General features: G+C 38.1%; 1 protein-coding gene across 3 annotated transcripts in view; it reads left to right on the top strand.

Moving 5' to 3' along the window:
* Nucleotides 1-12,127, top strand: part of LOC150077944 (uncharacterized) — a 60,149-nt gene that overhangs the window by 30,623 nt on the left and 17,399 nt on the right. For 2 of the 3 annotated variants that reach the window (XM_090384884.1, XM_090384883.1), the window contains exon 4: nucleotides 10,394-10,542. The exons of the other annotated variant lie outside the window; for it this stretch is intronic. In XM_090384884.1, coding sequence (XP_090241010.1) covers nucleotides 10,394-10,542 — 149 coding nt within the window. Of the gene's footprint in view, nucleotides 1-10,393; nucleotides 10,543-12,127 lie in introns of those variants that run through there. 3 annotated transcript variants of the gene reach the window in all.

Below are 12,127 nucleotides of genomic sequence, written 5' to 3'. Positions count from 1 at the left end.
AGGATTTTGATGAACCTGATACTAAGAAAACTTCAGGTGCTGATGGTATTTCTCCACTTGTTCTCTAAACCTGTGCTCCTGAGCTTACTCCTCTTTTGTGTCGTCTTTTTTTACTTTCTTATTCCAAAGGTGTTTTTTCTTCTGCTTGGAAATTTGCTCATATCCAGCCAGTTCCTAAAAAGGGTGACAAATCCCTTTCATCCAATTATCGTCCCGTTGCGATTACTTCTACTCTTTCCAAAGTAATGGAGAAATCAATTAACTGCCAACTCTTAAAACTATCTGGAAATCTTTCATCTGATCAACAATCGCCAGTATGGATTCCGTCAGTGTCGTTCCACTGTTGATATTCTGGCTTATGTTACCCATCTATCGACAAATTCAATGGAAAAGTTTGTTGAAACTCAAGCCATTTCTCTTGACATTTCAAAGGCTTTTGGTTGTGTTTGGCATAAAGGTCTTCTAAATAAGCTTCCATCCTATGATTTGCCAGTTGTTTTTTGTAAAGGGGTATCCAGTTTTCCCTGTAACCGCTCACTGCAGGTGATGGCTCTCTGTCTTCTAACTTGTCCACTAATGCTGGTGTTCCCCAAGGTTCAGTTCTTTCTCCCACTCTTTTCCTCTTGTATATTAATGACCTTCTTCCGTTGACCGGAAATCCTATCCATAGTTTTGCTGACGATAGCACATTGCATTCCGTCTTCCAGTTTGAGAAACCTTGCCCTGCTCAAACAGCTTCAACTTCTTGAGTATCCACTGCCACATCCTTAAATGCTGATCTCCAGATAATTCTCCAGTGGGGCAAAGATAACTTAATTTCAATCCTTCTAAAACTCTGTCCTGTCTTATATCTCGCAAAAAGGAGGCTTATCTTCGATGAAGCTCCAATTTCTAGGCAAGATCTTGGGGATTATCCTGACTTCTAATCTCTCTTGGCATAAAGCACATTACAAATATTGGTTCCTCTGCATCTAAAAAACTGGGTTTGCTCTCGACGTTACTTTTCTTCCAAACAGTTGTTGACTCTGCAGAAATCACAAATCCACCTTACCATGGAATATTGTTCTCACATCTGGGGCGGTGCCCTGAAAACCTCTTTCAGGCTTCTAGATTCCATTCAGAAGAAGGCAGTTAGGCTAATTGATGGCTCATCTATACCAATCTCTCCACTCTCTGACTCATAGACTTTCTGTTTCTGTTGCATGCCTTTTCTATAGATACTTGCATGGCACTGTTCTTCTGAATTGGCTTCTATAATTCATGCTCTCTCTCTTTCAAAGCAGTCCGAATGGGTGCCACAACCAGTCAACATCATTTTGCTGTCCAAGTTCAAACTCACAGAACCAACTTTTCTTCCTCATTTATTCATTCAACTTCTGTTTTCTGGAACAACCTTCCTTCATACGTATTTCCTGAAAATTACAATCTACAGAAGTTCAAGTTTAATGTCAACAAATATTTTCTTTCAACTTTTCAACCCATTCAGGACACTAAATACTATAGGTTCTAAAAAAAAAAAAAAAAAAAAAAGTACCTACACATAACAATGATCCTTGAGAATGAAGAAAAATTTAGTATGGAAAACATATTTAACATGATATACTGTAAGATAGTAAACTAATTATAAGGATTTATGGGGGATGTGGTTTCCTTCTTTGGCAATTTTTGCTTTTTATTTAATTTTATTTTACTTTATTGTTTATTATTAGTTATATTTTGTAGTTTGCTTAAATGCAAATTTAAGCAGATGCTATTACAGAATTTTTATTGCGAACCACCAGTTGGGAACCACTGCAGTAGATGAACAAAGTGTGGTGACTGTGAAGGCCCACTAACTTTATAAATTGTGTACTTTCATACTTTTCAGTCATCTCTTGAAGTGTTATAAAAATCACAAATAAATTCCACAAAGCCATGTCTAATTTCAGATACTCATCCTCATGTTGACTGTGGTTAAACAGTTGAGGAGGCTAATTTAAATGACACAAGGAATGTCAGGACATCACCTAGTATTTTTGCAAAATTTGAAGATTGTGCCTGGAAAAAAAAAAAAAAAACTACATATTAGTATTGGCCATATTATGCAAGGAAGTCCCAGGCTTTTGCTGCACCAGCCAGAAAAAAAAAAAAAAAAAACCATATTATTATTATTATTAGCCATATGGTGGAAGGAAGCCTTGAGGCTTTTGATGCACCAGCCAAAAAAATTCTGAGTTACCTTGACAGAGAGAGAGAGAGGGGGGGAGGGGGAGAACAAGAGTCAGAAGTAGAAGGGAATCACCAAGAAAGAGAAGAATGATGATATCCAGCTCAGGACCCTGGGTGTGCCATGCCCATACTTACCAGATATGAGCCCCTGGGATTAAATATATATACATAAATAAATAAACCACCTATGTGATTCCCTCCTCACCTATGTATCTATCTAGCTGACCTTTGAATTTCCCCAAGCTGTTAGCCTCAACCACCTATGGAGACAACTTATTCCAGTAATTAACAACTCATTGATTAAAAGAAAATACCTTCCCCAATAATCTGAATTTATGGTTCCTACTTCTGGAATTATAACAGTGAAAAATTTACCCTCTTTCATTCTACTTATTTTCTATTTATTTTCATGCTCTCAGAGCCTTATAGACCTCACTTAAGTTCCCCTCTAAGGTATCCAGTTAAGTTCTGTATCCCATAAATTCAGTCTTTTCTTATACGAGTGCTCTTTTGCTAATCTCACGAGACATTTCCCTATCTTTGGTTCCTTTCAAGAAATCTGATGTCTTTTTTAGATGCAGTCTCCATAATTGGACACAGTACTCCAAGTGCAGTGTTACATTTATCTCTAAACCCTGCCATAGGTTTGGGCTTGAACAGCTGTGGTCCTGTGATGCAAAACCTTTGATTGTGAAGTACTTACTAAATCAAGAACTGAAAAAACTTAAGGATTAGGTCTCAAACCAAGCCACTAAATGCTTCCAGATAGCACCCTATTAATGAAAACTACAATTATAATCATTTTTACATTGGAGAAAATGCTTAGCAGATATTTATTCAGCCCATACTTTTGAGCCATTAGCTTTTTACATCCAGTTCAGTCTTCCATTGGCATTGTTCTTTTCCCCACCACAATCTGAGATTCTCTATTCTAAGCATTTTAGCTGGCTACTAAGGGATTCCAGGTTATATTTCACTTATTACAGTTTTGTTTATTATTGGATTTATTCTTTAAATTCATAGAGTCTGAGGTTTCTTCATTTCTAAGTATTGGTGTATAGTTGGTTAAAAATTAGCATTAGCATTAGCAGAGGCATATGATGCAAGAAAGCAAGCTTATTCAGCATCAGCCAAAAAAAAAAAAAAAAAAAAAAAAACACCCACTCCCATTTCACCCCTCCGTTCGTTCGAAATACCTGTCCAGTTGAGCTTTAAATTTGTTTAGGCTATCAACTTCAACAACAAGTGATGGAAGTCGGTTCCACCAACCAACCACCCGCTGGCCAAAGGCAAATTTCCGCACATCGATCATCATCCGTCCTTCCTCAATTTGAATTTATGCCCTCTGAGGTGATTATTCTGAGAAAGATGAAGAATCCCATTGGCATTGAGCATGCTCAAACCATTCAAAGCCTTATACACCTCTATCAGATCACCTCGCCGGTGCCTAGTCTCCAGACTCTGTAATTTGCAAAACTTAAGCCTTTCTTCGTAAGAGCAACCCTTTGTTCCATTTACTAATCTTGTTGCCCTTCTCTGTACCCGTTCCAGCAGCTCTACATCCTTCTTGAAATGAGGCCTCCAGACCTGTATACAGTACTCAAGATGTGACCTTACCATTGCCTTATACAAGGGAATAATCACCTCCTTATCCCTGCTAGAAAAATTCCTGTATATCATTGACAAGACACCATGCGCTACTCTTGCAGCTCGTCTGCACTGCTCAGAGAACTTCATATCTGCCTGCACAATTACCCCCAGGTCCTTTTCATTCTCCACCACTGTCAGTGTAGTACCGCAGAGTTGATACGTTGCTCTGGGGTTACTGTTTCCCATATGCAGCACTTTACATTTGTCGATGTTAAACCTCATTTGCCACCTCTCAGCCCATCTGTTCAACCTTTCCAGATCCTGTTGCAGCAGCATAGCGTCAGTATTGTCCTTAACGACCCTGCCAACCTTTGTATCATCTGCAAACTTGGACATTAAACTTGATATCCCATCATCAATATCATTCATAAACACCGAAAACAACAACGGACCCAACACTGAACCTTGAGGAACTCCACTAATAACATTAGTCCACGTTGAGCAGTGTCCATTGATTACCACTCTCTGTCTTCTGCCACTCAACCATCCCCTTATCCATAGCAGCAATTTGCCTCCAATGCCACACTGCTCCAATTTGTGCAGCAGTCTTCCATGTGCAACAGTATCAAAAGCCTTTCTAAGATCCAAATATATAATATCAAAGTTATTCCCTGCATCCAGTTCTTTTGTGACTACATCATAGTATCCAATCAAATTGGTCAGGCAAGACCTGCCCTTAACAAAACCATGCTGCGTCTGAGCTATAACTGAATTCTTGTCTAGATGATCCTGCAGTGCTTCTTTAACCAGTGCCTCCATTAATTTACCTGGAACAGAAGTTAAACTAACAGGTCTATAATTACTTGTGTCAGCCTTTGATCCTCCTTTGTGAATTGGGGTTACATTTGCACATCTCCAGTCTATGGGCACCTCCCCTGAGTCCAAAGAAGCTCTCATAATTATGGCTAGGGGTTTGCATACTTCCTTTGCTGCCTCCTTTAATATAACTGGATAGATCCCATCCACCCCAGGTGCCTTTTTTATGTTTATCCTCAACAATCTCTCCTCCACTTTCCTCTCAGTTATTACAAAATCATCCAGCTCACTGCCAATGTTTACTTTACCTACATCATTCTCCTTCCTGAATAACTCCTCATGCGTGAATGTAGATGCAAAATACTCGTTTAGATTGTTAGCCACCTGAGCAGGATCCTCAACTGTTGAACCATCAATATCCAGTGGACCAATCTGATTCATCCCTTTCCTTTTCGAGTTCAAGTATGTAAAAAACTCTTTTCTGTTTTTCTTTGCATCCTTTGCCAAGGATTTTTCATAGTCTGCCTTTGCCTGCCTAATCTCCTTTGTGACTTGGTTACAGACCAACTTATATCTATCATAGGCTTCCATGTCACCCATTAATTTGTATGTATCCCATGCATTTTTCTTCTCTGCCACATGTCTCATTAGCTCATCTGACAACCATTTAGGCCTAAACCTTGAACAATATTTCTTAGTTGGTATGTAAAGCCTGGTAGCCTCCAAGATTAGTTCCTTGAATGCTTCCCATTTTGAGTTTGCTGTTGGTAACATCATCAGTTGGTCCCACTGTATAGAATTTAAATACTGTCTCAGACCATCATAGTCGCCTTTACGAAAACAAAAACCCTTCCCTTTACCTCTGATGGTAGTTACCTCCTTGAGTAAATCCCACTTCAACACACTGTGATCACTGCCACCTAGTGGTTCATTTATCTGCAGGTTCTTAATGCATGAAGAATCACTACTGATAATCAGATCAAGAGTATTGCTCCCTCTTGTTGCCTCACGAACATGCTGATGTAGAAAACAATCATCCAATAAATCCACAAAAGCCTTGCTAGTGTGCGAGTGACCAACCCACAAATTCCAGTCAATATCTGGGAAATTAAAGTCCCCCATTATAAGACTCTCAGATTTACTGGCCCACTCTATTTCCCTGTACAATATCTTATTATACTCATCAGAGTCATTAGGCCTATAGCACACTCCTACTCTCAATTTTGATTTCCCTATGCTTATGTCGCACCAAACTGACTCGACACTGCCCTGTCCATCGATGTCGACTGGCTTCACTTCCTTGGACTTTATGTGTTTCTTAATTAATAGCATAACCCCTCCTCCCCTCCTGTCCTGTCTATCCTTTCTATACACATTGTATTCCCCAAATTCCAGTTCCGCATTACTTATATCTGTGTGACACCACGTCTCTGATATCCCAACAATATCTGCCTTTGATGTTTTGAGCAATACCTCAAATTCATCAAATTTATTTACCAAACTCCTAGCATTGGTGTACACGCAGGTATACATGCACCTGTTTCTATTCTTAGCTACCCTAACACAACCCATGTGTTTACTTGTACCGCAATGACTACCAGCAGTCTCTGAAATATCCTGCATCTTGTTTTTCAGACTTCTGCTCATTTCAATAGAAGCAGTGCAAGAATCACTTCCACCTCTGCCAGTGGCTACTGTTAATCTATTAGTCCTTGTATCCCCCCCAACTAGCAGTTTCCCGACCCACCTAACACTGCCTCGACAGCATCAGCAAAAATTCTTGCACCCTTTCTATTTAAGTGTATCCCATCCCTGTAGAAGCAATCTCTCCTGTTAACAAGTACAGTCCAGGCTGAAAAAAATTCTACCCCTTGAGCCTTGCACAATCCCTCCAGGGCCGAATTGATCGACAAGGCTCTCATCATATACTCCCTCCTATCGTGTCTGGGCAGAATTGCAGACACTTTCAAGTTCAACCCTAATTCACGGCTTTTTTTCAACAGTGACCTGTACTTGCTAAGTAATTCCGCCGGTCTCCTACTCTTAATATCATTAGTGCCAACGTGTACAACTATATCACCTTTTGTGCCCTTAAAAGATGATATCCGCTCTACAACGTCATCAACCTTTGCCCCTGGCAGACATACCCTGGTCCTATTCCACCTATCCTTTTTACAAAGTATGTTCCCCGTTTCCCTGACAATAGAGTCACCAACAAATACTAGTTCCTGTGGGACCAGCGCATTCTGCCTAGGGGGCTGCTTCTGTGTTGCCTGATGACCAAGTGCAAGCTCTGGCGTTGATGTGGGCAGCTGAGAGCTTGATGGGCCCCTCAATTTATTTCCTTCGAGGGCATCCACCCTGTCCTTCAAGCTCTCATAAAGGCCCATAACAACGCTGAGTTGTCGCCTGATTTCCTTGCACTCCTTACATCGTGCACACACAAAGACATCCCCCTTGGCAGTATCATGTCCCGTACCCGACTGCTCCGCAAACATCAAGCAAACAGTGCATTTTAATAGACTGTGATTCAGAGGGCAACTGCCCCCCTCAGTTCTCCCCTGAACCACAGCACTCCCATTAGCTTGAGCCTTTTGCTTTGCTGCTCTGGTCAGAGTCATGATTCCGATTTAATTCAATAAAATTCAAAACAAAAATTAAATCCTTAAGTTATATCCCAAAACAGTTATGTTATATATATATTTTTTTCGGTATCTAGTGTTTTCTACGAGTTCCCTTTATACAACTTCCGTATCACGTGTACCACTATAGTTATGTATTAATTATTTGTTACGATTAAGTCGTTATATATATATATATATATATATAGAGTTAAAAGTACAATTTAATTGACAATAAAGTTTATCAAGATTAATAGATTTACTGATTAATTGACAATATTATATTATGCACTATACGACACTAAGCTTATGCTATCGTGTAAAAATGGCGGGAATCACGAACGGTATTTCTACGGACTCGTAAGTATTGATTAGCTACCAAATCTCGCTATCTCAATTTAGAATAAACTAAGGATCCTGACTAGGTCTATAATCTACTTATAGATGATAATTTGATATAACAGTTGGTTAATAAATCGACTAAATTTGGTTAAAAAAAAAAAAAAAAAAAATTTGGTTTGTGACACGTGGATTTGATACCGTTACCGATACTAAGTAATATCTACGAAATCTCTGTCTAAGTTAAACTTTAAACTAAGTATCGTAACTAGGAATATAAAGCTACTCTAGAAAATAAGTTAATATGACAATTTAAACTAATAAAGCAGAAAATAAATCAGGAAAAACTTCTCTGTTTGAAGAGCTTTAAGGAGCAATGTCCGCACAGGCTAACCTCGCACCCAGCCACTCTGTTCACCCAGCCACCTATCTATAAAATGAGTTCCATGTTCTACGTGTTTTTATTACAGGTTTATTTTTCTTATTTTTTTATTTTTTTCAGGCCTAATTTTCTAGCTGGGGTGGTCTGACATAGCTTGTCCAAGACATTACTTAAGCATATAACTTTGCATTAATACTAAGCAATATGAAGTATAGTACATTAAGCTTAGCATTGTAGTGTAATTTGTGGTTCTTACCACAAATTACAATACAACTTATAATAAATTATAAGTCCAATTTATTATTTATCACTTTTATCATAGATCCACTTTAATTCTTTATTTTCTGTGTATTTTATTTGTTTATTTATTTTTTTGTTATGAGTGGTACTATGATGAGTTATTGTTCTTCCATTTTAATTTACATTCCTTCAATCAAAATTTACATTTTGATTGAAGATTCCACTAAGAGGGTGGTGTTTGGGATATTTAATAGCTTGTTTCAAGGCCTTTCTTTCTTTGAGTTTTTAGTTCTCAAATAGTACTTTGTGATCATAGCCCCACAGCTGCTCAGCCCAGATTTAAGGAATTATTGAAATACTTTCTCTTTGGGGATTTTTTTTTGTTAATTGAGGCCTTATGATTCTTCATGAAGTGGTGAACCAGAAAATGAAATGCTTCTTTATATACAATTTATAACCTATTTTATTTGATTTGTGGTGTCTATCTTTATTCCCAAAATTTGCACCCTTAAAAAACATTGACTGCAGAAAAAACAAGAATGTCTAAGCAAACAGTGTGCACTTCATTAGTGTCTTCCTCCTTTTGATTTAAATGCAGTTGTTATTTGGTTTTTAGGAGCATTAGCAACTAAGGCCATATTGCTCTGGGGACATATGCGGTGGTCATTCCCTGACCTTTCTGCATACTCCGTATTTGGTGGTCATGGGCTCGAACCCTGGTCTAATCAAGAAGCATGTGCTATGCACTGCTGCTCCTGGCTACGGAGGTGCCGTTAAATATGGTGTGGTGAAAAATATGTACAATCATACAAGCCCATGCAATGGGGAAAGAGAAGGACCTGACGGAGTTTGAATAAGGAATAGTTTGCAGCAGTAGGAAAGGGGGAGCCAGCATCTCAGCAACCACAGACATTATTGGTGTTTGGGAGCAGCTGCAGTGAAGGTGTAGTGGAAATAGTTCAAAGAGGAACAAACAACCACCCAACTTGCTTGGAGTGGGAAATCACCACTGGTTGACAGTTGAAGTGAACAGCAGTTGGTATGTGCTGTGCAAGACAACTGACAGCTCATGAACCCGTAATTAATGGTAGACTACAACCAGGGCACATAGAGAAATATTTTTGAGCATGCCATCCAGCTGGCACTCTTGCAGATAGGCTTATGTAGGCAACCTATTCGTGTACCTACGTTGTCCAACCATCATCGACATCTCTGGCTGCGGTGGACATGGAGCGCTGTTCCTGGATATTGTATGACTGGAAAAGAGTTGCCTGGTCTGATGAATCAAGGTTCCAGCTCCATCATGCCAATGGATGGGTGTGTATTTCACAGAGAGCAGGTGAACATCTGCACCCAGACAGCATGGTTGGCCAAAAACAGGCCAGCAGTGGTGGTATTGTAGTTTGGAGGATGTTTTTACAAACATCACTGGATTCCCCCTTGAACACTGGCAGATCCTAGCTTAACATTGTTTCGGGCCAGGTTTTGTCCTACAGGGTAACTGTGGACTCTTGGACCCTTTCAACAAGACTGCCCCATGTCACAAGGCCCACATGTTGGCGCCTCCATAGCCAGGTGGGAAGGAGCAGCAATGCATAGCACACGCTTCTTGATTAGACCGGGGTTCGAGCCCGTCACCACCAAATACGGAGGATGCGGAAAGGTCAGGGAATGACCACCGCATATCCCGGAGCAATATGGCCTTAGTTACTAATGCTCCTAAAAACCAAATAACAAACAAACAAGGCCCATAATGTGCAGGAGTGGTTCGAGAATCATGTCCAAGCATTTCGTGTGCTTCCCTAGCTGTCAAATTTCTTTGACATCAATCCCATCAAACATTTGTGGGTGGAACGCAACATCTGCCAGTCCACACAAGTGCCTTGTGCTCAGTTATGTCCAGCTGGTCCACGATACCTGACACCTGCTATGGTCTCATGCAATCGATGCCATGCTGGGTGCAAACAGTTATCAAAGTGAAACGTGGCCCAAAATACTGTAGATAGGTGGTCGTAATGTTTTGGCTCATGAGTGTATATATTTCATATAGTCCCTGATTTTTGTTTTTCATAGCCTATTTTTATATTATTTTAAAATTACCCAGAGGTGTGAATAAATTACTTAATTTAAATATCGAATTTTAATATCTTATATGTAACTTTTCTTTCTATGTCCTTCTCTTTCAATGTCATTAAAGTGGATTGTGCTCTTCTGAGTGTTGACTTGGCTACCAGAATGGATCCTCCTCACATGAGGGAAAAATTAGCTCAACTTCAGCACAGTTATCAGGAATGTGCTGATTGCATACTTAAAGAAAATGAAGAACAATCTGATAAACAAACATGAATATATCTATTTTACTCTTTTTTATTCTGAACTACTATATATGTTGCTTATTAAAAAAAAGCAAAATATGACATTTATTATATATATATATATATATCTCTGCTTTAATACCCATTTAATTTTTTTTTTAATTTATTGCTGTACTGCGCATTTCATTTAGCTTATTAATAAAAATAAAGTGTTAAGTTAAATATTAGTCTCTTCTTCAACATACTATAGATAGCATGTTGATTTATTCATAATTAAGATTTATTCATAATTCTTTATGATTATAAATATGAATAAATCTTTCAAAAAAACAATGACAGGGGCTTGCCTTTGATTCAACTGTGTACAAGTGGAGTTACAGATGAACTAAATAACTAGAAAGATGGTTGATAGATATAGATTTACAGTTCCAGATCATGAATAAAATTAGAGTAGACTACATGTGGTCATGGGTTGTAATCTAATGCACTACTTATTATGCAAGACTGTACGAGTATCTGAATGTAAATGAGATAGTAGGGCAAATTCTTTTTGTTGTTTTGCAGTGCAATCTGCTCACATGTGGCAGCTTATATGAAATCTCAATAGTAGTAAAAAATTAGTATTTTACATAAAAGCCTAGAGGAGGGGTGGGCTAAAGGCATTAATCCCATTTCTTTTTTTCAAAATTAACTTTTACTTAACTGCTGTTTTAGAGAAATGGGATTAGACAAAAGCTAATCCAATTTTTGAGCACAGAATGGGATTAGAAAAAAGATACATAATTTTTCATTATTTTCATAACACATGAGAATATGTATGAATGAATTTTGCTTATTGCTTGTTTTTTGGATAAAAGGTTCCTAAAATTATTTTAACATACACAAAAAAAATTTATGTGTAAAGTAGCTCAGTTTGTGATTTTTTTTGTTTTTCAATTGAGAACCTTGACAGCTTGCACAAATATTCTTCAGGTAATGTATTTCTTGCATGATTATTTGCTTGTGTCATTTTTCTCTAGATGAATTTGTTATGGGAATTGTGAGAATTGTTGGAGGAATTTGGTTGGTTCTGGCATTTAAACAACTGGTATTTCAAAAGTTGTGGTACAGCTCTTGTGACGTTTGCATCAGTGAAGGCATATTTTATTTCAAACTGTAGATGCTTCATGTCTGTTAAAGTACCATAAGTACAGGTTAACTGGTTGAAAAAAAGCAGTTGTGAAATGTTCTGAAAACACTTTGAAACAAGAAGCATCAAGAATGAAAAAAAAAAACAGTCAGAGACATCAAATATTTTGTTCACTGATTAAAATATAATGTCATTGTTTTGTACGCCAAAGTTTTGTAGCCACATGCTCCTCTAAGCTTTTTATGAGGCTTTGATAATAGATCTGCTTTACGAATTTTGTCTATCACATCTTTCTTTTGCATGTTTAACTCTTCATCCATTCATATATTCTTGAGAAAAGTACAAAATGACTTTTCATGTCCATAAATTTTAAATTGCAGAACATTAAAGAGGATGGAAATGTGGTCAAATAACTTTTGATAGATACAAACAAACTAACAAAATTCATAGTTTTGAAGTAGTTCAGCAGGCCTTCAGCTTCAGACAG

The sequence above is a fragment of the Mastigoproctus giganteus genome, chromosome 11 (assembly GCF_048544385.1).
Source record: "Mastigoproctus giganteus isolate SK-2022 chromosome 11, ASM4854438v1, whole genome shotgun sequence".
Lineage (NCBI taxonomy): Eukaryota > Metazoa > Arthropoda > Arachnida > Uropygi > Thelyphonidae > Mastigoproctus > Mastigoproctus giganteus.
The sequence above is the reverse complement of the archived record's forward strand: the minus strand, read 5'-3'. Positions and strand labels throughout refer to the sequence as shown.